Source organism: Phacochoerus africanus, chromosome 4 (assembly GCF_016906955.1).
Source record: "Phacochoerus africanus isolate WHEZ1 chromosome 4, ROS_Pafr_v1, whole genome shotgun sequence".
Taxonomy (NCBI): Eukaryota; Metazoa; Chordata; class Mammalia; order Artiodactyla; family Suidae; genus Phacochoerus; species Phacochoerus africanus.
Window position 1 is genome coordinate 80,232,357 of NC_062547.1, and position 25,222 is coordinate 80,257,578.

Sequence of the window (25,222 nt, forward strand, 5' to 3'; positions counted from 1 at the left end):
ATACATACATATTTGTGCCATACACACACACACACACACACACACTACATATCTGTGTGTGTGTGTGTGTGTGTGTGTGTGTGTGTGTAGGCTCCTTAGGACTGCACCTGCAGCATATGGAAGTTTCCATGCTATGATCGAATCAAAGCTGCAGCTGCCACCCTATGCCACAGCCACAGCAATGCCAGATCCTAGCTGCATCTGTGACCTACACTGCAGCTCACAGCAATGCCAGGTCCTTAACCCACTGAGTAGGGCCAGGGATCGAACCTGCATCCTCATGGACGCTGGTCAGGTTCATTATCACTAAGCCATGACAGGAACTCCATGCCATATTTTAGATTCCACATATAAGTGATATCATATGGTATTTGCCTTTCTCTTTGTTTCTTTCTTCACTTAGTATGAGAATCTCTAGTTGCTGCAAATGGCATTATTTCATTCTTTTTATGGTTGATTAATATTCCATTGTACGTATGTACCCCATCTTCTTAATCCATTCATCTGTCAATGAACATGTAGGTTGTTTCCATGTCTTAGCTATTTGTGAATAGTGCTACTATGAATATGTGGGTAAATGTATCTTTTTGAAGTGTAGTTTTATCTAGATATATGCCTAGGAATTAGATTGCTGATCATATAGGACTTATTTATCTTATAACTGGAAGTTTGCACCTTTTGCTCCCTTCATCCATTTCACCCACATCCACCCCTACCTCCCCACCTCTGGCAACCTCTGCTCTGTTTTCTGTATCTATGAGATCAGTATTGTTTTGGATGCCACATGGAAATGAGATCCTACGGTATTTGTCTTTCTCTATCTGACCTCTTTACTTAGCATAATCACCTCAGGGTCCATCGATGTTGTTCCAAGTGGCAAGATTTCATTCTTTTTTATGGCTGAATAATACTCTGTTGAAAGAGAGTGTGTGTGTGTCTGTATGTGTCTGTGTTTGCATCTGTGACATCTTCATTATCCATTCATCCATTGGTGGACACTAAGGTTGTTTCTCTGTCTTGACTGTTTTAACTAATTCTTCAGTGAACATGGGAGTATAGATATCTTTTCCAATTTTTGTTTTCATTTTCTTTGGATAAATACCAGACAGTAGAATTGCTGGGTCGTAAGGTAGTTCTCGTTTTGGTTGAAGGACCTCCATACTGTTTTGCATAGTGGCTACACAATTCACATTCCCATCAACAAAACACAGGGGTTCCTTTTGCACCCCATCCTCACACTTGTTTTTTCTTGAAAAGGAAAGAACGGTGTTTAGTTCTTAGCTGTAGCTTAGTCTCCTTTTAATTGCCGTCTGCATTATGGCTTTCTTAACCCATGCAGATTGGAGAGGGGCAAAGTTTGTACTGTTTGGGCTCAGGTAAGCAGGATGCACGGGCACCTGTAGGGCCTGGGCACAGTCTGCAGTGGCAGCCATGTTGGACAAGGTGACTGGGGGCCTGTGGGCAGGGGAGGTCCAGCAGGTGATGGGTCAGAGCAGGGAAGGTCTGAACAGAGGCGTGCAAGGGCAGATGGGAGCAGAAGAAGTGGCCAGAGACCAGGAGAGACCACTGCCTGGGCTTGAGGGCAGTGAAGACACAGAACTGAAGCACCTGCCATCTGGGCCCCAGCCCCTACCTCTCCTGGCTGCGTGGCCTTCCCCTCACTGGGGCTTAGTTTCTTCCTCTGTAAGACAGAGATGACAACACCTGCCTTACACAGGGCTCCAGTTGTGATTCAGGCAGAGTGTGGGGGCCACCAACAGCCCCCAGAAGATCCTCAGAATGGGCCTGGGCCCTGAGTATTGTGGCAACTGAGAAGGCCAGGCCCAGGCAAGGGGTCTACCGTAGAGATGCCCAGGGGCCAGGGCCCACATTTAGCAGACTACTGAAGGGAAGGGCCCTTGGTCATTATAGAGCCAAGGGTCAGGGCAGCCAGCAGCTGGCCCAGGAGACAGACCAGCTGGGGTAGCTCCCAGTGAGCTGCCGGTGATGGCGACCAGAGCTTTGCCTGACCAGGAGCCCCCAAGGCCTGGACCTCCAACCCTGGAATAGCCCCACTCCAACTCTCCTGGGACCACAGCTGTCCCCAGGCCATCACCCTGACATCCAGGCCCTTGGCCAACTGGGAAGTGCATGGCCAGAAGCCCTTAGGAGACCAGTTTTTAGAATCACCCTGGTCTCCAGCCTGGAGCAAGGCCCCCAAGTGAAAGCACAAAAGAGCAGCTGCTGTCACGGCATCTGGCGAACTGGCAGACCTAGAGGGCAGGCTCAGCAACTGCTGGACCTAGAGGGCAGGCTCAGCAACTGTCAGGCTGTGTCTAGACCTACAGGCGAAGAGACCATCTCAGCTGGGTCCAGGAAAGGCTTCCCCGAGCTGGAGAGTGCCTCCGAGGATGAGTCACTCTCATTGGCTGGAGGCAGCAGGGAAGGGCATACCAGGCAGAGGGAACAGCCCAGGCAAAGGCATGAAGATGGGTAAGATGTCAGAGAGCTGGGGGAGACCAGAGGCTGGCCCTGGCCGCAAGCAACCTCGTCACTGGGCAGAGAGAGCAGCCAGAGTGGTGGAACCGCAGGGAGGAGGTGGGCTTGATGCTGAGGCTGAGCTGCCTCTCTGCTCACAGGCCCTCTGCCTGTTCCCTCCTCCTGCCTTTGCTGGGCTGTTCTCTCTTCCCACAGTGTCCTCCCCCACCCTCCACCCCCCCCCCACACACACACATATGTATCCAAATCCCCAGAGGTTACTTTTTCAAGGTAGCGCTCCCTAATCTTTTCCAGCCCCTCCCAGAGCTGGACATGCTCTCTCCCTGCAGAACCCCTTGTCTGTCCCTCCCTGTCACTTCCACGTTGTATGATACACATTTACACACAGTCCGCTTCCTTGCGGCCCCTCCTTGGTTTGACCCCACACTCATCTACCAACACACGCTCCACGTCAGGCCTCATCTGAGCACGGGAGGCACAGGGATCGGTCCCTTTTCCTGGATCTACTGGAAGATTTGTGGAGCCCATACATGACCCATACCATCCAAATGTGCTGAGCGCAAAGACAGGTAGTCTGATTTTGGAAAATGGAGAAGCCTGGAGGGCTTCGTGGAAGAGGAGGTAACTGAGCTGAAGACGATATCCAAAGGCAAAAAGGGTGTGCCAGGCAGGTGGGCAGAGTGTGCGATGGCTCAGGAAAGTGGAGCTGCTGAGAACACTTGCTGGGGTCCAGCATGACGTGTACCTGGGGATGGGGGCAGTGGTGGGGAGCAGAGACCAGGTGGACCCAGCCCACGGCACCCCCTCTTTGGATACCTCTGCACCCCCACAGGGAGGTGGAGCTCAGTGAGGCTTTGTTAGGTGGGTGGACAGGTTGGAGGGGACCTAGTGAGGGGTCCTGTGCAGGGGTCACTGGCTGGCTGCAGACACCACGGAGCCCATGGGACCCCTGAGAGGCCGCAGTTCTCTAAACCCAGCCTCTTGTTATTTGGCTTTGGTCAGCCTTGACTTTTGCCTGCAAAGGCCATAGCAGTGCAGGGAGCTGAAAGAGCTTTCGAGATTCTTCTAGTTATATCTTAGTCCATTCAGGCTTCTCTAAGAAACGATCATAGACTGCGTGGCCTATAAACCACAGAAATCTCTCTCACACACAGTTCTGGAGGTTGGGTTCTGGTGAGGGCCCTTTCCCAGGCTGCAGTTGGCTGCCTTCTTACTGTGTCCTCACATGATGGAGAGAGGGCTGGAGAGCTCCCTAGGGTCCCTTTTGTAAGGGCACTAATTTCATTCTTGAGGGCCCCACCCTCATGACCTAATCAACCTCCCAAAGGCACCACCTCCACATGCCATCACAGTGGGGGTAGATTTCAATATATGAATTTGAAGGGGATGCATTTGGTCCCTAACAAATTACAGGTGATAGAAATGTAACGCAAACTATCTTAAAGAAAAAAGTGTATTCACTGACAAACAGAAGTGTGCAGGGGGAATTTCACCTTTAGGTTGCTTGCCTGCCTTTCTCTCTGTCTCTCAGTTCTGCCTTCCTCTCTGTTGGCTCTTCCTCAAGCCACGTGGTACCCCAGGATTAGCCCCATCAGGAGAAAAGAACCCTCTTTTTTCTAAAGCTCCGCCATTCATTCAAAGCCCCAGGCATGCCACTCATTCCTGGACCACCCACCCAGGCCGAGGGAATGTGGCCACATGCCCAAACCCCATGGGGTGGATAGGGGTGGCTTTGGAGAAGAAATGGGCTCTGTTATCAGAGGAGGGGATTCTGGCAGCAAACAACACAGAGATGCTCCCCGTGTGAGCCCAGGTGAAATGTACCCAGACCACGGGCTCAGGGCTGGCTTTGGTCCCTTGTCACTCAGGAGTGCCTCTGGGTTGCAAAACACAGAAGAAATGCCTTTCCCATGTGTGACCTCTGCTCTCTCTTTTTCCAGGGGCCACTGGGTCTGGATGGCAAGCCTGTAAGTGATACCAGGGCTATTGTAGGTGGTCCTGGGATGGGGCTGCCCCTGGAGCTGAATGAATGAATGAATGAGCGAGTCCATTACTAGCTGAAGGGAACATGGATGATTGGGGATAGAGGCCAGTAATCAGGTCAGTCCCTGACCAAAGGTGTGAACTCGGAGCTGACCCACTGCAGCCTGGCCCCCACCCCAGGCCTCTGAGCCCCACATTCAGTGCCTTGGGGCCTGACCCTGGTACCTTGGCAAGACTGAAAGAGACACATTTGCCTGCAGCCAGAGCGTATTGGCAGCCACCGTGGCCTGCAGGAAGCCACCTCCGCGCTCACACACTCTCCTCACCGGTACCTGCGCCCAGCAGGTACAGGGCGGGGAGGGCTCTGTTCTCTAGGGGGTGTGGCCAGTCCACGCGGCCCTGTCTGGGGAGGATGCCCATGACTGCCCCGGTCCCCCCTCTCTCCCCTGTGAGGACTGAGGTACAGAGCTTCCCTGGGGCCGGCACAGGCAGCCCATGTAAAGGCTGACCCGCACATGTGTCTTTTCACTCGGCCGCCCACAGCTCTGCCCAACCTCATGGGCCCTTCTACCCTCAAAGCCTCAGGGAAGCTGGAAGGGGGCCAGTCTAGTCCTCCTCGCTCACTCCTGTCTTTTCTCTGCCTTCTTTCTCCAGGGACTTCCAGGCCCCAAAGGGGAAAAGGTAAGTGATGCCAGAACCTATGCAGATGCGGGAGGCTGAGAAAGGAGACCAGAAACGTGCCTTTGAACCCCAGTTCCAGAGTGTGACCTTGAGCACATACATCCCCGCCTGGAGCCTCAGTTTTCTCATCTGTAAAGGGGAGCTAGGGGTGCCTGCCTTCTAAAATGGTTACAAGGCTTTACATTTGACAATTTAAAGTATGCGGAGGGTTGGGAGTTACCATCATGGCTCAGCGGTAAACAAACCCAACTAGCATCCCTGACCTCACCCACTGGGTTAAGGATCCAGTGTTGCCGTGAGCCTGTGGTGTAGGTTGCAGATGAAGCTCGGATCCCGCATTGCTGTGGCTGTGGTGTAGGCTGGCAGCTACAGCTCTGATTCAACCCCTAGCCTGGGAACCTCCATATGCCGAGCGTGGCCCCAAAAGGACAGACAGGAAGGAAGAAAGGAAGGAAGGAGGAAGGGAGAGAGGAAAGAAAGAAAGAGCATGGAGGGTTGAATCTCAGTTCTTCTGGCACTGGAATGTAAAAAAACTCAAAGTACAGTTTACTCAGAATGATGGGGTTCCAAAATAATCAATCCTGAAAAGAGGAGGTGCCAGGAGAGCCCACGGGACTGGACAATGGCTGTCGATGACCTTTGTGAGGAGCCCTCCCCCGGCCCAGGAAAACAGATGGCAGAGAGCTGGCCCTGGGATCTTTGCAGGCCTTTGTGACAAGGGCTTCCCTGGCGTTTGGCACTCAGTGTCACAGCCAGATCCCTGGACAGCTGAGAACCCCAAGTGCCTTGGAGAGGAGCAGGAGAGAGGGGAGAGAGGGACCAGAGCAGACCTGGGTATAGTGGCACCAACAGGCACCGGGTGCTTCTAAGGCAGGGCTGTACTGCACCACCCCATGGCCCCCAGGCAGATCAGGGCAGCCAGGGTTCCAGTCCACCATCAGGGCTGAGCAGGGCACAGGCCTCGGGTTTGCATTCTGGCCCCACCCCCATCTGTGTGGCCTTTGGCAAGTTGCCTAGCTCTGGGCCTCAGGTTCTCCATCTGTAAATGAAAACCAGACTCAAATGGGAAAGACTGCACATGGTAATGGTCTGAGCATGTCCGTGGATGACAAGGCACTCATGCAATTGGCAGGTGCAGTGAATGCCTTCCCGCTGATTCTGGCTGATGCCACCAAGTCGCGGAAATGCTTAAGGCAGGGGCTTTGAAACCTGAGAGAAATTGAGGTCTTGGTATCTGCTGCTGCATAACATACTGCCTTATAACTTGGTGGCTTGGAACAGTGAATCAGTCATCATCCCTAATGATTCCGAGGTTCAGGGATCAGCTCTGCTGTGTCTGAGGGCTAGCAATAGATAACAGAGCACCTGGCTGCAAGCCCTGGATCTGCCAGCTGTGTGACCTTGTACAAGTCATTTAGTCTCTCTGAGCCTCAGTTTCCTCATTGAAAATGGAGATAACATAGAGTATGTTTTTTGTTTTGGGGTTTTTTTTTTTTGTCTTTTTGTGTTTTTTTAGGGCCGCACTGGTGGCATGTGGAGGTTCCCAGGCGAGGGGTCTAATCGGAGCTGTAGCCGCCAGCCTACACCACAGCCACAGCAACGCTAGATCCAAGCCAGTCTGTGACCTACACCACAGTTCATGGCAACGCCAGATCCTTAACCTACTGATCGAGGCCAGGGATCGAACCTGAAACCTTATGGTTCCTAGTCGGATTCGTTTCTGCTGCGCCACGACAGGAACTCCTTTTGTTTTGGGTTTTTTTTTTTTTTTTTTTTTTTTTTTTGCTATTTCTTGGGCCTCTCCTGTGGCATATGGAGGTTCCCAGGCTAGGGGTCTAATTGGAGCCGTAGCCACCGGCCTACGCCAGAGCCACAGCCACGCTGGATCCGAGCCGCGTCTGCAACCTACACCACAGCTCACAGCAACACCGGATCATTAACCCACTGAGCAAGGGCAGGGATCGAACCCGCAACCTCATGGTTCCTAGTCGGATTCGTTAACCACTGCGCCACGACGGGAGCTCCTCCTTTTTTTTTTTTTTTGTTAGTGACGTGAGACCATGTATGTGAAGCACGGAACAGAGTCATGTGAAGAAGTAGTAAAAGCAGTGGTGATGTTGTTCCCAGGTGGCGCAGCAGGTTAAGAATCGGACTGCAGCAGCTCAGGTCACCGAGGAGATGTGGGTTCTACCCCTAGCCCCCCCACGCAGTGGATTAAAGGATCTGATGTCATAGCTGCGGCATAGATCACAGCTGTGGCTCGGATTCAGTCCCTGGTGGTATAGTTCCCATGTGGCTCAGCGGGTTAAGGATCCAGTGCCATCACTGTGGTGGCTCAGGTCATTGCTGTGGCCTGAGTTTCACCATGGCCCAGGAACTTCTATATGCTGTGGCTATGGCCATAAAATTTAAAAAAAAAAAAAAAAAGTAGGAGTTCCCGTCGTGGCTCAGCAGTTAACAAATCTGACTAGCATCCATGAGGACGCAGGTTTTATCCCTGGCCTTGCTCCAGTGGATTGAGGATCCGGAGTTGCCATGAACTGTGATGTAGGTCTCAGACATGGCTTGGATCCTGCATTGCTGTGGCTATGGCATAGGCCAGCAGCTGTAGCTCTGATTCAGCCCCTAGCCTGGGAACCTCCATATGCCATGGGTGCAGCCTTAAAAAGCAAAAAATAAATAAAGTAGTGGTGACATGTGGCTCTGTTTTTTTGTTCCTAGGGTGCACCAGGAGACTTCGGCCCCCGGGTAAGAACTGAGAAAGACCCTCCCCCCACCCCACATGGTGTGTTTTATATCATGGTAAGGCATGTCTAGCCTTCCCTCTGGGTCCCTATGCTTATCACGGAAAGGTGAGTAAGCCCTCTCTCCTCCCTGCCTGTGGTCTCTCTTGCTGCCTGTTTTCACTGAAACAGCCCCTGGGTGGAAGCCCCAGGCGGCTCGATTTGGCCAAGGCTGCCATTCCCTGCACAGATGGGGAATCTCGGCAGACATCTGGCTCACCCTTATCCCTGCGGATGGGCAGGCAGTGGGGCTGGCACTGGGCCCGGACTGGAGAGTGACCTTCCTGAGGGCAGCTGGCACCCAGGAAAGCAGAAAGGCTGTGGAAGGAATCAGTCACCCTGAGCCCAGAGTTCAGCTCTGCCGCTCACTCAGCGGGTGAGCTGGAGTGTGTCACTTTCCCCTCTGAGACTCAGTTTCTCCAACTATGAAGGAGAGAAAGCAGCCCTCACGCCAAGCTGCTGAGGCGTGATCTATGGCAGTCATGAAAGTGGGCACACAGCACCCTGGGCGGGAACAGTAGATCAAGGTCTCTGCCCAGCCCACCTCTAGCCCTCCACACCCCCTGGGCCCAGGGACCCAGAAGTGCCTGGTGCTGACCCAGGGGTCTCCTCGCTGGAGGCTAAGCCCAGTGGAGACCCCCAGTGGGGTGGGTCTTGGCAGTTGATGCGGCTGTTGTTGGGGAGCTCAACTGAGGACACCTACGTGTGGATCTCTGGATCTGCTTCTTCCAGCTTGGTGTGGGCATCTCTAAAGGGGCACCCCAAGAGCAGCACCCCGAGAGACATGAGGCCCATTAAGAGCTACCTCCAGGAGTTCCCGCCGTGGCTCAGTGGTTAACAAACCCAACTAGTTTCCATGAGGACGCAGGTTCGATCCCTGGCCTCACTCAGTGGGTTAAGATCCATTGCCATGGGCTGTGGTGTAGGTCGCAGACGTGGTTCAGATCCGGTGTTGCTGTGGCTGTGGTGCAGGCTGGCAGCTACAGCTCCATTTCGACCCTCTAGCCTAGAAACTTCCATATGCTGTAGGTTCGGCCCTAAAAAGACAAAAAAAAAAGAGCTACCTCCGGGGGGAACACAGCATCCTGTCCATTGCATTCTACTGGTCACACCAGTCACAGGCCCCACTGAGTCAAGAGGGTGGAGAAATGGGAGCTCCCATTGTGGCTCAGTGGGTTAAGAATCCGGCTAGTATCCATGAGGATGCAGGTTCCAACCCTGGCCTCGCTCAGCGAGTTAAGGACCCGGCATTGCTCAGGCTGCGGCATGGGTCACAGATGCAGCTCGGATCCCATGTTGCTGTGGCTGCGGCTCCCATTCAACCCCTAGTCCAGGAACTTCTATATGCTGCAGGTGTAGCCCTAAAAAGAAAAAAGAAAGAAAAAAAGAAAACTTCAAAAAGCAGGTGGAGAAATGGACTCCAGCTCTTGGGGGAATGCCAGGTCCCACTGCAGAGAAGCCCACAGGACGGGAGCTGTTCCTGGAGAATGGAGTCTGCCACTTCCAATGACCAAGCTTCCTCTCTCTGGGATGGGTTAAGTGGCTTTGCCTCCAGAAATAGCCTGGTGGTGTCTAAATCACCCTCCTGCCTTTCTCACCACACACCTGTTTGCTGACCAGATGGTTTTCCCGAGGCTCAACCCGGGCTTTATAAGTAGACACCATCACGTGTACAGTCGCCGTGTCCTCAAGGTAGACTGGCCGAGTGCTGTGCCTGGGCTGCTGGTGTGCAAGCTCCCCTTGACCCACCCCATGTTCCCAGGGTGAGACCTCAGCCATCCGATCCCAGCGAGGGGAGGGGGAGGAGGAGGCTGGCAGCCTCGTTCCTGAATAACTCCAGGGAAGACCTAGAACCCCCTTCAGGACCTGCTCAAGTGCCTACATGCATTTTCTGCTTTGATAAGGAGCGTCCAGGCCAGTGGCTCCCACCCTGAACCCTTAAGCCATTAAAGGAGCAGCAGAGGGTGGAGTACCTTCAATTGATACCTACTGCAGTATGAAGTGAGACAGGATTCACTCACCACCATGGCCGCTCTGGCTAAGTGACCTAACCAAACTCAGTTGTCTTCACTTTTGCCTGGAGTTCTAGCCTCTTGATCAGGAGCCAGGCCAAGTCAGACTGATCAGAAGCTCTGCCTGGTGGACAATGAGAGCTTCAGCTAATCTTTTAATCATGAAAATAAGTGAGCCATGTCTTAGGCGCAGTTGTCTAGAGAGGCAAGTTCTCCCTCTCTAGACAGCTGCACTCTTATGGGGTCCATGGATGAAAAAAAAAGTCTCCAAAAGAGACAGTTGCCTCAGTGGCCGGAGTGGGTGCTGCCTTTCCTAGCTCTGTAGCCCTGGATGAGGGATGACCCTCTCTGACCCCTGGCCAAATTCCATCTGTAAAATGGGACAATAGCAGTGCCCTGGCCAGGTGGTCATAGGGTTGGGTGAGAGAACCTCCAGGAAGGCCTCACCCATCAGCGCTGGGCACACAGCAAAGGCTCCATCCACAAAAGGCTTCTTCCTTTCTTGATGACAGGAAGCTTGGTACTGCTGGCACTGGGAGCCAGGCGTGCCCCATTACTATGCCCCATGCCAGTGCTGGGCGGGCATCGCCGAGGCAGCAGGAAGAACCGGTGGCACTGTGGTCTCTCCTTCTTGCAAGGGGTGGTCATGAGGTGAGGGCTCTGGCTGCCTGAGGTCTGACCCAGTACTAACACATCGGAAAGGCAGGGACTTGGTGCTGCATGAGAGACACCCTTTGTTGCTCCTTTTTTTTTTTTTTTCCTTTCTTTCTTTCTTTTTTTTTTTTTTTTTTGAGACAATTATGGATTCACATGCATTTGTAGTAAATAATAGCCCATGTACCCTTCATCCAGTTTCCCCCAGTGGGGGCATCTTGCATCACTATAGTATAATCTCATAGCCAAGAAATTGACGTTGATATAATCCTCCAACCTTATTCCATTTTCACCCATTTTATTCATTTGTGCGTGAACTTAGTTCTCTGCAATTTTATCACTCTTGAGATTCGTGCAAATATTGCTCCTGATACCCATTTATAGCTACAGCCACCTCCCTCCCTACCCCCATCCCTAACCCCTGGCAACCACTAACCTGTGCTTCATCTCTGTAAATTTGCATTTCAAGAATCTTAGGTAGGAGTTCCCATTGTGGTGCAGGGGTATCAAATCCGACTAGTATCCACGAGAATGCAGGTTCTATCCCTGGCCTCGCTCAGTGGATTAAGGATCCAGCATTGCCGTGAGCTGTGGTATAGGGCACAGCCGCAGCTCTGATTCGATCCCTAGCCTGGGAACTTCCATATGCTGCAAGTGCAGCCCTTACAAAAAAAAAAAAAAAAAGGATCTTAGATAAATGCAGTCTTCCAGTCTATGACATTTTGAGATTGGCTTTTTTTCACTCACTCAACATAAATCTCTTGAGGTGCATCCAGGTTGCTGCATGTGTCTGTACTTTGTTCTTTTTATTTATTGCTCAGCAGTGTTCCATGATATGGACGTACCCCAGTTGGTTAACCATCCACCCCTGAAGGACATTTGGATTGTTTCCAGTTTGGGGCCATTATGAATATAGCTGCTGTGAACATTGATGTACAGGGTTTTGTGTGAACATAAGTTTCTCTTTCTCTGGGACAGATGGCCGAGAGAGCGCCTCCATCACTTAGTAAACTGGGAGCGGACCAACCAGGAAGGTCTTTCAGGAAGCATACTGTCCCCATTCCAGAAGGAAAGGGGATGGTGGGAGCCTTATGCTTTGTCCCACACCCAGTGCGTCTTATGTGTCACCTAAACACCACAGCCGGCCCTCAGGCACTGAGAGCTGGAGAGTCTGCCCGTGCCATGGAGTGTACCAGACCCTGTGGGCCTCTCATGCAGAGGTTTAGGGGACCTCTCCCTTGGTGTGGCCACCAAGAAGCAGCAAGAGGCCCAGTAACAAAGCCCTTTGCTCAGAGACCACAGGGGGCTGGGGTGGGGAAAGCACCAGTGGAGGCCACTCTCTGAGGTCAGAACCCTCCCATCACCCTCATAGTCATGCTGCGCCCCATCTCTTTCAGGGAGACCAAGGGCAAGATGGAGCTGCTGGGCCTCCAGGGCCTCCTGGACCCCCTGGGGCCCGGGGCCCTCCTGGCGACACTGGGAAAGATGGCCCCAGGGGAGCACCAGGCCCAGTGGTAAGAGAGGGCCTGGAGCTGGACCACCCAGGACCTGGTTCTGTAAATACCAAAACCCCAAACCCTGCTCCCAGAATCAACCCCAACCACAGACCCAGACCCAACCCTACCCCTATCCCCAAGGACAGCCCAGACTCTTACTCGAATCAAACCTTAAATCTAATACCAACCAAGTCCTAAACCCCAATTTAGACCCTGACCTCAAACTCATTCCCAAATCCTGATCCACAGCCACAATGTAGACTGTTATCCAGACCCTAACTCTCACCCCGACAGATTCTGAACCTGACTCCAAACCCAATTCTGATCCCTACAGTCTAACCCCAGATAGATTTTCAGACCCTACCCCTGACCTTGGTTGTAATCTCAGTCCCACTCCTGACCCTGAGACCCACATGTGGCTGCTTCTCCCCCCCAGTCTCTCTTTTCTTCTCGCCCTCTCTCTCGCTTTCCCCTCAACACCAACTAAGCCTCAGTTGTCCTCCCACAGTCCTCACCCAAACACCAGAGTGCAGACTTCATTGTACAACACTTTGCCCTAATTCAGGGCTCCAAGCTGTCCTTCGCCTCCAGTGCAGAGCTGGCACTTCCACCAAACTGCCATCAGGGTCCCCTGTCAGGGCAGCTACGCAGGTGGCTCACCCATTCCTTGTCACGTTGGGCATGTAACTCCCTGAGCCTCAACTTTCTCATCTGAAAGTAGGGACCATGACACCTACTTTTCAGAGTTTTCTTGCATGAGAGAATGAACTTGCCACCCCTGCCCAGAGTCTAGCAGGAGATGAGGGCTCGGTCCTCTGTGAGTTCCCGCCTCCCCTCATTGCTCCCCTCTTATGCCTCCTCAGGGCCCCAAAGGAGAAAATGGACACAAAGGCGAGATGGTGAGTATCCAGGGTGCCTCAGAAACCTGGGCTGGCAGGACTCTGGTTCCGGGACCGGAAGCCGCCTCCACCCCCACCCACCAACACCAAGTTGTGCCTGTGGCTGTATGCACGCGCACGCCTGAGCACACGCCTGCGCTCTTGCTGCCCACCCGCAGTGGGGAGCAGATGGGCCAGGCTCCCAGTGCCCCCAGACTTCTCACCACCCCACCTCCCTGGGAAGGAGCGCCCCCTTCTTGAGATGTCATAAAGATTTCTATCCAAGACACAAATGGACAGCATGACCGAATTCCAGCTACAGCCCTGCCTCACCCTCTATAAAATGAGGATGGGGAGTTCCCATCATGGCTCAGCGGTTGATGAACCCGACCAATATCCATGAGGATGCGGGTTTGATCCCTGGCCTTGCTCAGTGGGTTAGGGATCTGGCATTGCTGTGAGCTGTGGTGTAGGTCGCAGACTAGGCTCGGATCCCAAGTTGCTGTGGCTGTGGTGTAGGCCAGCAGCTGCAGCTCCCATTCAACCCCTAGCCTGGGAACTTCCATGTGCGGCAGGTGAGCCCCTAAAAAGCAAAAAATAAAATAAAATGAAATAAAATAAGGATGATAAGGAAGACAGCCCAGGAGCAGCCTCCAGGGTCATGTTTAATGCCTCTTCTCTCGTTCCAGGGCCCAATTGGACCCCCAGGGCCCAAGGTAAGTGCTTCTCACTCCTCGTCTCAGACCTGGGTGTTTGGGTTCCCTCACCCCACCACCTTCCCCTACCTTCTTCCTTGAAACCAAAGCCACAGGGTTAGGAGACAGTTTCAGGACCTTGGGCAAGTGAATTTATCACTCTGGGCCTCAGTTTATTCATCTGTCAAATGGGGATATGATGAACCTTTCCTGCCTTACCTTCATGCCAGGTTGTGAGGATCAAAGAATAAAACCCATTAGCTTGTCTGCTCTCTTTTCGTCCTTCCTTGAGCAGCGCCTGCAGGGGCAGGAAGGCAGGCTGTGGTCCCCCCTGAAGGAGCCAGAGCCCCCGGACTGAGCAGGAGGGGAGGGTGGGAGAGGAGCCCCATTTAGTGAGCACCTGATGGGAGCCAGGGGCCTGCAACGCCTGCTTTCTAATCTCGCAGCCGCTTCTGAGGCTGAGGGTCTCCCAGTCCTGCTTTCAGTCCTGCTTGCCAAGGTCATTCAGCTTGGGAGGGGTCAGGTTGGAGTCGGAGTTCAAAACCATCAGCCCCACCACCCACATGCATCTCTCTGATAGGGTCACCAGGGCCCCTTCTACCAAAGGAGCTGCTGCCTGGTGTCCAGGTGGCTGTGACCTCTCTCTTGCATCCCCGTTGTCTCCCCTTCAGGGTGAGCCTGGTGTTCCCAGAGAGAAGGTGGGGATAGCCGTGGAGCGCCTTCTTGGCAGGGATGTGGGAAGTGGCTGGAGAGAAAGGCGGGACCTGGGCACGGTGGGACCTCACTGAGGGTGGCTGCTCTGACCTCTGTCTCTGAAGTCAGGATCCCTTTCATTCATTTACTCATTCACTCTTAGAAAACACATCAAACACATCCAGTTACTCAAGCACATCAAATGTGTCCCCAGGGAGTTCCCATCATGGCTCAGCCGGTTAAGAACCCGACTAGTACTCATGAGGATGTGGGTTCAAATCCTGGCCTCGCTCAGTGGGTCAACGATCCAGTGTTGCCGTGAGCTGCAGTATAAGTCTCAGACTCGGCTCAGATCCAGTGTTGCTGTGGCTGCGGTGTAGCCTGATAGCTATGGCTCCAATTCAACCCCTAACCTGGGAACTTCCATGTGCTGCAGATATGGCAAAAAAAAAAAAAAAAAAAGTCCCCACATCAAATTGGTTTTCCAAGTGTGGCCTCTGGACCAGCAGTATCAGCATCACTGGGAACTCATTAGACACCCACAACAGGGGCCCACCCCAGAGGTGCCGTGTCAGAACCACTAGGGGTGGGCTGTGCCGTATTCAAGCAGCCCCTGGGTGGTGCTAACATGTGCTCAGGTTTGGGAACCACTGACCCAGACTGACCTCCCCCCATTGCTTCCTGTGGCCGGGCCTCCTCCTTCTGCTGATCCTCCTCCGGGGGACTGTCCTCAGCCACCTACTGAAGCACATGCTCTCCCCAAGTCCCTCTCCAGCCCACCATTCTTTTTTTTTTTTTTTTGTCTTTTTGCCATTTCTAGGGCCGCACCCACTGCATATGGAGGTTCCCAGGCTAGGGGTCAAATCAGAGCTATAGCTGCTGGCCACAGCCACAGCCACAGCAACACAGGATCCGAGCCACACCTGCGACCTACATCACAGCTCACGGCAACACCGGATTCTTAACCCACTGAGCAAGGCTAGGGATCGAACCCACAACCTTATGGTTCCTAGTCGGATTCGTTAACCACTGAGCCACGACAGGAACTCCCCCACCATTCTTTTATATGGCTTCCTGGCACGGCTACTTGCTGGGTGGGTCATGTATTTATCTGGATGTTTCCTTGCCCTCGTCTCCTCTGACCCACTGAGCAGGGCCCTCGTCTTCCTGGCCCGCAGAGGGTGTTCAGAGATGTCTGTTGACCGAAGGAATGAATCCCTATCCCTCACCTACCCAGCTCCTTCCGCACACACCTACTGGGGTGTTTTCTGGGCTGGTGGGGGCAGGCAACAGGGGACAGAGGCAGATCAGACCACACCCCTGCTCTAGATGGACGAGGAGTAGAGGGGGGGCGCTGCCTCGACCCAGTGTAACCAGTGCTGCTGCCAGGAATGGACCAGTGTGCTGGGCAGTGCAGAGGGGGTATGGTCACCTAACTGTCCGAGGGTCTGGCCAGCATGTCCAGAGGGCTGCAGCCTCTGCTGTTCTCTCCTCAGGGGGATGATGGGACACCAGGCCAGCCAGGACTCTCTGGACCCCCAGGGCCCAAGGTAGGTGCATGTCCCTCCCCCGATGGTCCCCCTGCCTCCCATCTCCCCAGTTCCCATCTGCATGGTGACAGCCCTACCAGCCCCTTTCACCTCCTGGGAAGGTGAGGTGATGACCAGGGCAAGGCAGAGGGAAGCGAGAGGAAGGCCCAGGTCCTGCTCACCAACGGGCCTGGCCCTTCCTTCCCCTTACACCCTCAAGTCTTCTGGTCCCCATCTTAGGTGGCCCCAGTCTGCCCTGTCCCCAAGCCAGGAACTGGGTGTCATCCTTGTTCCCCCAACCCCTCAAGAAGGCCACCAGATCCCAGCCAGCCTGCCTCCAAACTGGCTGAGGCCCTGAGCTGCCCCAACTATGCATCAGGACCAGACCAGAGGGTGGCCTTGGTCCTGAGTCCCCTGGGCTGGGCTGAGCCCACAACACCCCACCCCACCCCACCCTCACTTCCAAGAGGGCTCAGGCATGTTCTCAGGAACTATTCTGGAAGCCTGCAGACCTGGGCAGCCCCCAGCACCCTCTCACCACACATACCTCTGTTGCAGGGCGAGCCAGGGAGCTCAGGACCTCCGGGAGAGAATGGCGTGGACGGAGCCCCAGGGCCCAAGGTGACATCACAGTGCACTGCTTTGGTTCCCAAAGGCCCATCACAGGGAGGAGACCGGTTTCACCTCCAATTTGCACTTTTAAGTTGGGAATCTGGGAGGGCCCTGGTCCAGGGGTCATGTTCAACTGGCAGTCAAGAGGCTGGCCTGGGGACAGGTGGCAGTGGTTCTGGATGAGTGACAAAGCCCAGCTGCGTGGCTAAGTCACTGCGCAGCCTTGGGTGTCTGGGCCTCGCTGGCCCTTCTCTACACAAGGGCTCAGAGGAAGGTCTCGCTCAGGGAGCCCCATCCCTGTGGTGCCAGTCACGTACACTGGGCCCTGCGCCCTTTAGGGACGAGGGGACAGGAGGGAGCGGGACAGCCTCTGGCTTCAGCCCTGCCCCCGGCTGCAACTGTGCGTCTCCACAGGGGGAGCCCGGCCAGCCAGGCGCCGATGGAGCCACCGGGCCCCGGGTAAGTAGTCTCTCCTCCAGTCTCCCTGATGGGATTCAGGGTCTTGTTCCTGCAGGAACCCCTGTCCCCCAGAAACCCCAGAGGAGCAGTGGAGCTCCAGGAACCAGGAGTCTTTTTTTTTTTTTTTTTAATGATGTCTTAGTGATAATTTTGCTTTTAATCTCATAATACGTTCTTTTTGGTATAAAGAAAGCCCTCCCTGGTGTTCAACTGTGGACATGAAAATGAGAATCCTGGAGTTCCCGTCATGGCGCAGTGGTTGGCGAATCCGACTAGGAACCATGAGGTTGCGGGTTCGGTCCCTGCCCTTGCTCAGTGGGTTAACGATCCGGCATTGCTGTGAGCTGTGGTGTAGGTTGCAGACGCGGCTCGGATCCCGCATTGCTGTGGCTCTAGCGTAGGCCGGTGGCTACAGCTCTGATTCAACCCCTAGCCTGGGAACCTCCATATGCTGCGGGAGCGGCCCAAGAAATAGCAACAACAACAACAAAAAAAAAGACAAAAAGACAAAAAGAAAAAAAAAAAATGAGAATCCTGGAGTTCCCATCATGGCTCAGCGGTAATGAACCCAACTAGTATAGTATCTATGAGGATATGGGTTCTATCCTTGGCCTTGCTCAATGGGTTAAGTCTCTAGCATTACTACAAGCTATGGTGTAGGTCACAGACACAGCTCAGATCTGGTGTGGCTGTGGCTATGGCTGTGGCTGTGGCATAGGCTGGCAGCTGTAGCTCCGATTCAGCCCCTCGCCTAGGAACTTCCATATACTGCAGGTGCAGCCTTGAAAAGTAAAAATAAGTAAATAACTCAGGGACGGGCTTCAGTGGCCTCAGTTCCCACATGAGGGTGAATCACAGCCTCTCCTCAACTAGGCAGAGGTGTGTTCCTCACTTGGCCCCAGGCCTCCCCCTTCCCTCGTGTCACCCCCTCCCCAGCCTCTGGAGCGCACAGTCAGTGAACCAGGGTGCCACTGCCCAAGAGAATGCAAGGAGTTACCATCGTGCTGGGGGCTGCCCGGGGTTCCGCTGAGAGCTATCGCTCAGCTCCTGGGCCTGAGTGTAGTCCAGGGTTACTAGGTCCTTCAGGTGAAATAGAAACACCTACCAGGCTCTTCGCTGAAATTCTTCCTCTTCTTCCTGCCTCAGGGTCCTCCAGGCCTCAAGGGTGAGCAAGGAGACACAGTGGTGATTGACTACGATGGCAGGATCTTGGACGCCCTTAAGGTAGCCTTCCTGGTGGACCCCGATAGGCCCTTACTATTCATCTCCTGGGGGAATAATCACTTACTTTGTGTATAAACCCTGCCTTTCTTTACACAAGGGATCGGGGGACGCTTAATACAAAGACCCCAGCTTTGCCAGGTGCCTGACACAAGATCAGTGCTCTGGGCAGACCCACGTGATGCTGAGAGAGCTGCTGTGAATGAGGCTCATGTGGCCCTGAGCTCCCCAGAGGCCAAGGCAAAGAGGGAAGTTTGCCCCTCAGGGGCAGGAGGCTGGGCCTCCCAGGGTCTTCCTTGGGAACCAGGCTGGAGGTCCAGGTCTTCTAATGACCACTGGGGGAGGAGAGTGTGGCAAGGCCTGCCCATGCCAGGAGACTCAGGATCTGTGTGGCCCCTGCACCAGTGCTGGGCAAACTTGGGACCCATCAGCAGTGGAGAGAGGGGTTGAGTGCCAGCTGCTCATAGGTACTGGGGAGAGGAGCTGGGTGGGGGAGAGGTGGTCCTTGGAGATGAGACTGGGTGTTGGCACCTAACCCCACCTGAGCTTCAATTTCAGTTATCTCCCACAGGCCTCAGGGAAGCTCAAGCTGATGGTAATGGTGCCCACCCCAGGCCAGCATGGCATGGTGTGCTATGACGTGGCCCTAGGGCCTGCATGTGCATGGTTGTTCCAGGCTGGCTGGGAGCCGCATGGAGGTGCTCCCTCAGTGCAGAGAGGCAGGAAGTGGATTTGGGATACCAGACAGAGAGGATGACTGGACTTGATGGGCAACAGGCAGACATAGAGGGGTGAAGTTAAAAAACACATACTGTGGGGAGGCTAGCTGGTGAATCGTGTGGAAGGTGGGGGGAGCAGGAGGCAGAAAAGCCACTGGGGAGGCAGATGCTGGGCCTGGGCCTGGAGAAGGGTCGGGGGAGCGGAGGAAGGTTGTAAGACCAGGGACATCTCAGTGGAGGCGCCAAGAAGAGAGGGCAGGTTGCACGATATGGAAGCAATGTGTGTCCATCAACAGATAGATGGATAAAAAAGATATGGTGTTATGTATGCAGTGGAATATTACCAAGCCATAAAAAAGAATTAAAGTTTGCCATTCATGGCAACATAAATGGACTTGGAGGGTATTATGCTAAGTGAAATATGTAAGACAGAGAAAGACAAATATTGTACGTTATCACTTATAGGTGGATCTAAAAATATATATAACCATATATATATAGTGGACACAACAAAAAAGGAAGCAGACTTACAGATGTAGAGAACAAACAAGCAGTTACCACTGGGGAGGGAGAGGGGCAAATTCAGGGTAGGGGATTAAGAGGCACAAACTATCATGTATAAAATAAGCTATCGGTGGTAATGAACCCAACCAGTCTCCATGAGGACACGGGTTCCATCCCTGGCCTCATTCAGTGGGTTGATGATCCAAGCAAGCTGTGGTATAGGTCACAGATGTGGCTTGGATCTGGAATTGCTGTGGCTGTGGCGTAGGTCTACAGCGGCAGCTCTGATTCAACTCCTAGCCTGGGAACTTCCATATGCCGCAGGTGCCGCCCTAAAGCAAACAAACAAAAAAAGGCTACAAGGATATATTGTACAACACGGGGAATATAGCCAATATTTTTTAATAACTAGAAATGGAATACAACCTTTAAAAATTGTGACTCACTACATTGTACACCTGTAAGTTATTTGCTTTTTAGGGCCACAACTGCAGCATTTGGAAGTTATGCTCCATATGCCATGGGGCAGCCAAAAGTGAAAAAATAAAAATAAATTGGGGTGGTAGTTCCCATCATGGCGCACTGGAAATGAATCCAACTAGGAACCATGAGGTTGAGGGTTGGTTCCCTGGCCTCGCTCAGTGGGATAAGGATCCAGCATTGCTGTGAGCTATGATGTAGGTCGCAGATGCGGCTCAGATCCCATGTTGCTGTGGCTGTGGTGTAGACTGGCAGCTGTAGCTCCGATTCGACCCCTAGCCTGGAAAACTTCATGTGCCATGGGTGTGGCCCTAAAAAAGAAAATTAAATTTAAAAAAATAAATCGAGGGCAGGTTGGTGAGAGGAGGTAGCTGGAAGAGGCCTGGAGTTTGGTGGGTGGGGGGCTGGGCGGTTGTGGGCATTGTGAGGGTGCATGACTGTGGGGGGTGGTGGGCAGGAGGCCTACAGAAATCCCGGGTGGGAATCGGAGCTTGGGAGTGAAGACGCCATCCCCTACCCTTAAGACCAAAAGATGCCTGGGACCAGCAGATGCCACCAGAGTTCCCAAGAGAGGCAGACAGTGCCATGCTGGGCCACTGTTGGGGATATGATTTTTAGTTGGCTTTGAATGCCAGCTGGAGATTTACACTTGCTTCTAGAAGCAATAGGGAGCCATCGCAGGCTCTTGAGCAAGAGTGTTGTAAAGAAATCTATACTGAGGGTCCTGGGGCCCTCCACGGCAGTAGACACTGTGATATCTTAGCCAATGCCTGGTGCTGCCCACCTTGTCTACCCTCAAAGCACAAGGCTGGACCTGACTGAGTGGGAAGTGGGCTCCAAGGGTCACTGCTGTAGCCCAGCTGGACAGGGATGTGGCCTCCAGATGGAGGGTGGGTGGGCAGGGATGGGAGGCCCCGCCTAAACTCTGACCACTTGTCTTTCATACACAGGGTCCTCCTGGCCCACAGGGGCCCCCAGGGCCACCAGGGATCCCAGGAGCCAAGGTCAGTGCACATGCAGCTGCGTGCCCCCCCTCCAACACCCCAGTCTCCAGGACTCCCCTCTCTCTGCCTCGGCTTCTCTCCCAGGGGGTGTCCGGTTCTGAAGGTCCTACTGCAGGGATCCTACCCAGGGCCAGTGGGCTGCTTGGGGGAGACAGCCCGGCCACAAATCCCAGCTGGGAGCCAAGGGACACCACAAACCCTCTTGCTGTCCCTCCCCTTCCAGGGCGAACTTGGATTGCCTGGTGCTCCAGGGATCGACGGAGAGAAGGTCTCTGGGCCTTTCGTTTCCTTGGTGATGCTGGTACCTGGCGTTGGGCTGTGTGTGTGTGTGTGTGTGTGTGTGTGTGTGCGCGCGCGTGCACGCGTGCACGGAGTTGGAGAGAGGCCACAGAATAGAGTGGACTCTGGAGCCTCTGTGCAAATCCTGGTTCTGCCCGTAGGCCTCAGGCAAACTGCTGGCTTTCTGGCAGCCTCAGTTTCTCACCAGCAGGCGAATGTATAACAGGGCTGCCATGAGGGTTACATAGCTGTGCATGGAACACACTTCACAGCGGTGCCTGGCACATAATAGCAGAGTCTTCAGATGTTAGCTAATCGTGTCACCATCATTGTTAGTGTTACTGTAAGAGTCCGTGTGTGTGTGTGTGTGTGTGTGTGATCCTATGTAGACACTGCACTGTCCACAGGTGTCACTTGACATCCATGGGTATATCTTTAGCTCTGAGTCCCTAGTGTGTGGCATACAGCGGACGTAACCCAGTTGATTGAATGAAGGAATGCAGCGGCTGGACAGGTGGCTAGGGGATGGTTGGTTGTCCATGGCGAATGGGGACTTCCACCACTGGCTCCTGAGACGTGAGCATAAGGTTGGCCCCAAGCCCCCTACGTTCCCCCTTGGTGGCTGCCTGGTCCGACTGACTCCACCCGCTCTGCCTCCTCCCCTACCTGCATCTGTGCTTGCAGTGAGGTAGGCTGGGGGTGCCCCTTTCCTGTCCCCATCTAGAGCCCTCTGCTAATTTGTCACCTGAGCTAGAGGAGAGGAAGTAAAGGTCTGGCCTGGCTGGGACAAAGCTCTGGGGACCATCAGTGTCGGGGGATGGAAACTGCCTACTGACCCCTTGATCTGTGGCTTTCAGGGTCCCAAAGGACAGAAAGGAGACCCAGGAGAGGCTGGGCCAATCGGACCCAAAGGAGAAGCAGGCGAGATGGGCCTGTCGGGCCTCCCGGTATGTGGCTGGGTGGTGGGCCCCACCCTTCTTGCCCTACGTGGGGGTCCTGAGGTGAATGTGTGCCCACCACGGCACCAGCCAGGGGCTGTGGTCCTCAGCCCAGTTCCAGCCCACCTGGCAATGAAGGGAAGCTCTGGGCTGCCCTGACTCTGAGCTTCTACTTCCTTCTCCATAGAATGACCTATCTCCAGAGGCCTCATTGGACGTGGAAGGAGGCCCTGCCTGGTGGAAGTGGGTAGGCAGGTGGTTAGACCAGGAGCTCGACAGCCCAAGTTTGCATCCTGCTCCACCTTGTACTGTCTCTGGAACCCTGCACAATGACCTAACCTCCCTGGGCCTCAGTTTCCTCAGCTCTAAAATGAGTGTGATAGGAGTTCCCTGGTGGCCCAGTGGTTAAGGACTCAACACTGTGACTGCTGTGGCTTGGTATCAATCCCTGGCCCAGGAACTTCTTCATGCCACAGGCACAGCCAAAAAAAAAAAATTTTTTTCTTTTTTTTTTTTTGTCATTTTGCCATTTCTTGGGCCGCTCCCACAGCATATGGAGATTCCCAGGCTAGGGGTCCAATCGGAGCTGTAGCTACCAGCCTACACCAGAGCCACAGCAACACGGGATCCGAGCCGTGTCTGCAATCTACACCACAGCTCACAGCAACGCTGGATCCTTAACCCACTGAGCAAGGCCAGGGATCGAACCTGCAAACTCATGGTTCCTAGTTGGATTCTTTAACCACTGGGTCACAACGGGAACTCCCAAAAAAATTTTTTTAATTAAAGAAAGGGGGCCAAGTTCCCATGGTGGCTCAGCAGGTTCCAAACCCAACTAGTACCCATGAGGATGTGGGTTCAATCCCTGGCCTCGCTCAGTGGGTTAAGGATTTGGTATTGCCACAGGCTGTGGTGTAGGTTGCAGACACAACTCAGATTTGGCATCACTGTGGCTATGGTGTAGGCTGGAAGCTGCAGCTCTGATGTGACCCCTAGCTTGGGAACTTCCTTATGCTCTAGGTGTGGCCCTAAAAAGACAAAAAAGGGGAAAAAATGGGGGTCGAGTTCCCTTGGTGGCACAGTGTGTTAAGGATCTGGCATTATCACTGCAGCAGCTTGTGGTGCAGGTTCAGTCCCTGGCCCCAGAACTGCTGCATGCTACAGGTGTAGCCAAAAAAATAATAATAATGAGATCAAGTGAAAAAAAGTTGTTCCTAGAAAATGGTGAAATCTCCCACTCCCACGACGGAACGCAAGGACAGGGTTGAGAATGGTTGGCAAGCATGTGATCAATACCCACCGTCACTGTCATTTTTATCATCGCTCTTGTCATGCATGGCCAGATGGGAAAAGCTGCCACCACTCACATCCATTGTCCATCCATGAGGCTCCCTCAGCTAGAGAGCTGGTGCCAGGATTCAAACCCAGCGTCATTGCTTCCAGAGCCCTGGCCACCCCTGCCCCACAGGAAACAATTTATACCACTGCTAATACGCTCTCTGAACACCCACTGATTTAGTGGAAACTATTTTAAGCTGCAAAGGCCAACCTGTCGCTGCTGCCAGGAAGCCTTATGAGGGAAGGAAGGGGAGGTGCTGAGCCCATGGGTGGTGGTGTCGATGATGGGCACAAAGGACTCAAGGCCATCCTATCCTGCAGGGCACCGACGGCCCCAAGGGGGAGAAAGGAGAGCCAGCACCTGACAACCTACAGGAGAGCCTGGTAAGGGGGTTGCTGAGGTTCTCCAAGCCACACCCTGCTCCCTGGGGCCAGAGCCTTGGGACATCAGGACCACCTGGCCTGACCAAGCCCAAGGCAGTGAGGGAGGGGGCAGGGGAGCTTGAGGCCTGTCTTTGAACCCAAAGGCCAGCACTGGGCCCCCCACCAGGCAATGCCCTCCTGGGGACAGGAGGTAGCCTCAGCCAGGTGGCTCAGCACCCAGAACCCAGGAAGTGCTCCTTCAATGTCCAGTGAGTTCATTTAGGGGTGAGGGTGAGGGATGATGGGGTGATGGGTAACTAACCCACCTCTGACCTTCCTAGGCCCAGATCATAGTGGAACCAGGGCCCCCAGGCCCCCCAGGTCCCCCCGGCCCCATGGTAAGAATTTTGGGCTTGAAGAAGCTGGGATATGAAGAGGGTGGCGGGCTCAGCCCCAGAGGATACCCAGGATGGGGTGGGGTGGGGCACATCAGGCAAGGAGGGCAGAGCCCGAGTCTGGGCTTTGGAGGTTGCAGAGGGCAGGGCCACAGGGACCGGTGAGTAGCCCTCAAGCCTTTTTAGCCACTTCAAGAGGGCCTGGCCCAAAGGTCTGGGCCCAGCCCGATGGTCTTTCTGATCTACCTTCTCCTCCTCCAGGGCCCTCAAGGAATCCAGGGTCCCAAGGTAAGTTCTGGAGCATGTGTGGGAGGCCCCCTACTTGCTGCAGGCTCGCAGCCTGGACAGTTCCAAAGGTCTTGCCAGCAGGCAAAGTGAGGACCCCACCCTCAGCCCAGGACCAGCCCTGTGTCTTCCCAGGACCTGATTCCCAGTCCCCTGTAGAACAGCCTCCTGGGGTCCTCAGAGCCAGTGCCCCCACCTGGCCTCTCCATTCCTTGCCCCACCCCCACCCCCTTGCCCTCACATGCACATCTGTCTCTTAACTGCCCACAGCCTGGACATGCAGTCTTGGGTCTAGCATGTATTACCCAAGGTTGTGGCCTCTGCTCTTCAATTAAAACCGTGAGCGTGGCCTGCCCAGATGCCCTGTCCTGTGGAGGCCTCACTGCATCTCCCTCACTTACCCTGGGGGAGATTCCCACTCTGCTCCCCCCCTCAGAGGCTGATGGGGCCTCAGAGGCATGGAATCCCAGAGCCGAGTGGGGCCCGACCAGATGTACTGCTTCTGGTTCTGTTTTGTCCCACGGCCTCCCCAGATCGTGTTTAGAAGAGGCAGCGGCTGTCAGGCCCAGGGTCCAAGGCTGAGGCTTAGAAGCCCAGTTGCTACTCAGCCCTGCCACTTCCTGGCCAGGTGGCCAGGCCTGTCCCTGCCCCTCGCTGTGCCTCTCTTTCCTCATCTGTGACATGGATGTGACCAGAACCCCCTTCCCTGATTACCAAGGGCACCCATGCGTGGGAAAAGGTAA

General features: G+C 54.1%; 1 protein-coding gene across 3 annotated transcripts in view; it reads left to right on the forward strand.

Annotated features, from left to right (window-relative positions):
- COL23A1 (collagen type XXIII alpha 1 chain) overlaps positions 1 to 25,222 on the forward strand; it is a 371,218-nt gene that overhangs the window by 334,590 nt on the left and 11,406 nt on the right. For 2 of the 3 annotated variants that reach the window (XM_047777940.1, XM_047777941.1), the window contains 16 exons: positions 4,419 to 4,445; positions 5,116 to 5,142; positions 7,864 to 7,890; positions 11,989 to 12,105; positions 12,951 to 12,986; positions 13,655 to 13,681; positions 15,850 to 15,903; positions 16,441 to 16,503; positions 16,909 to 16,953; positions 18,100 to 18,177; positions 20,828 to 20,881; positions 21,105 to 21,149; positions 22,018 to 22,107; positions 23,758 to 23,820; positions 24,141 to 24,197; positions 24,456 to 24,482. In XM_047777940.1, the coding sequence (XP_047633896.1) occupies positions 4,419 to 4,445; positions 5,116 to 5,142; positions 7,864 to 7,890; positions 11,989 to 12,105; positions 12,951 to 12,986; positions 13,655 to 13,681; positions 15,850 to 15,903; positions 16,441 to 16,503; positions 16,909 to 16,953; positions 18,100 to 18,177; positions 20,828 to 20,881; positions 21,105 to 21,149; positions 22,018 to 22,107; positions 23,758 to 23,820; positions 24,141 to 24,197; positions 24,456 to 24,482 (837 nt within the window). The remainder of the gene's footprint in view (positions 1 to 4,418; positions 4,446 to 5,115; positions 5,143 to 7,863; positions 7,891 to 11,988; positions 12,106 to 12,950; positions 12,987 to 13,654; positions 13,682 to 15,849; positions 15,904 to 16,440; positions 16,504 to 16,908; positions 16,954 to 18,099; positions 18,178 to 20,827; positions 20,882 to 21,104; positions 21,150 to 22,017; positions 22,108 to 23,757; positions 23,821 to 24,140; positions 24,198 to 24,455; positions 24,483 to 25,222) is intronic. The other variant, XM_047777942.1, reaches the window with a different exon arrangement.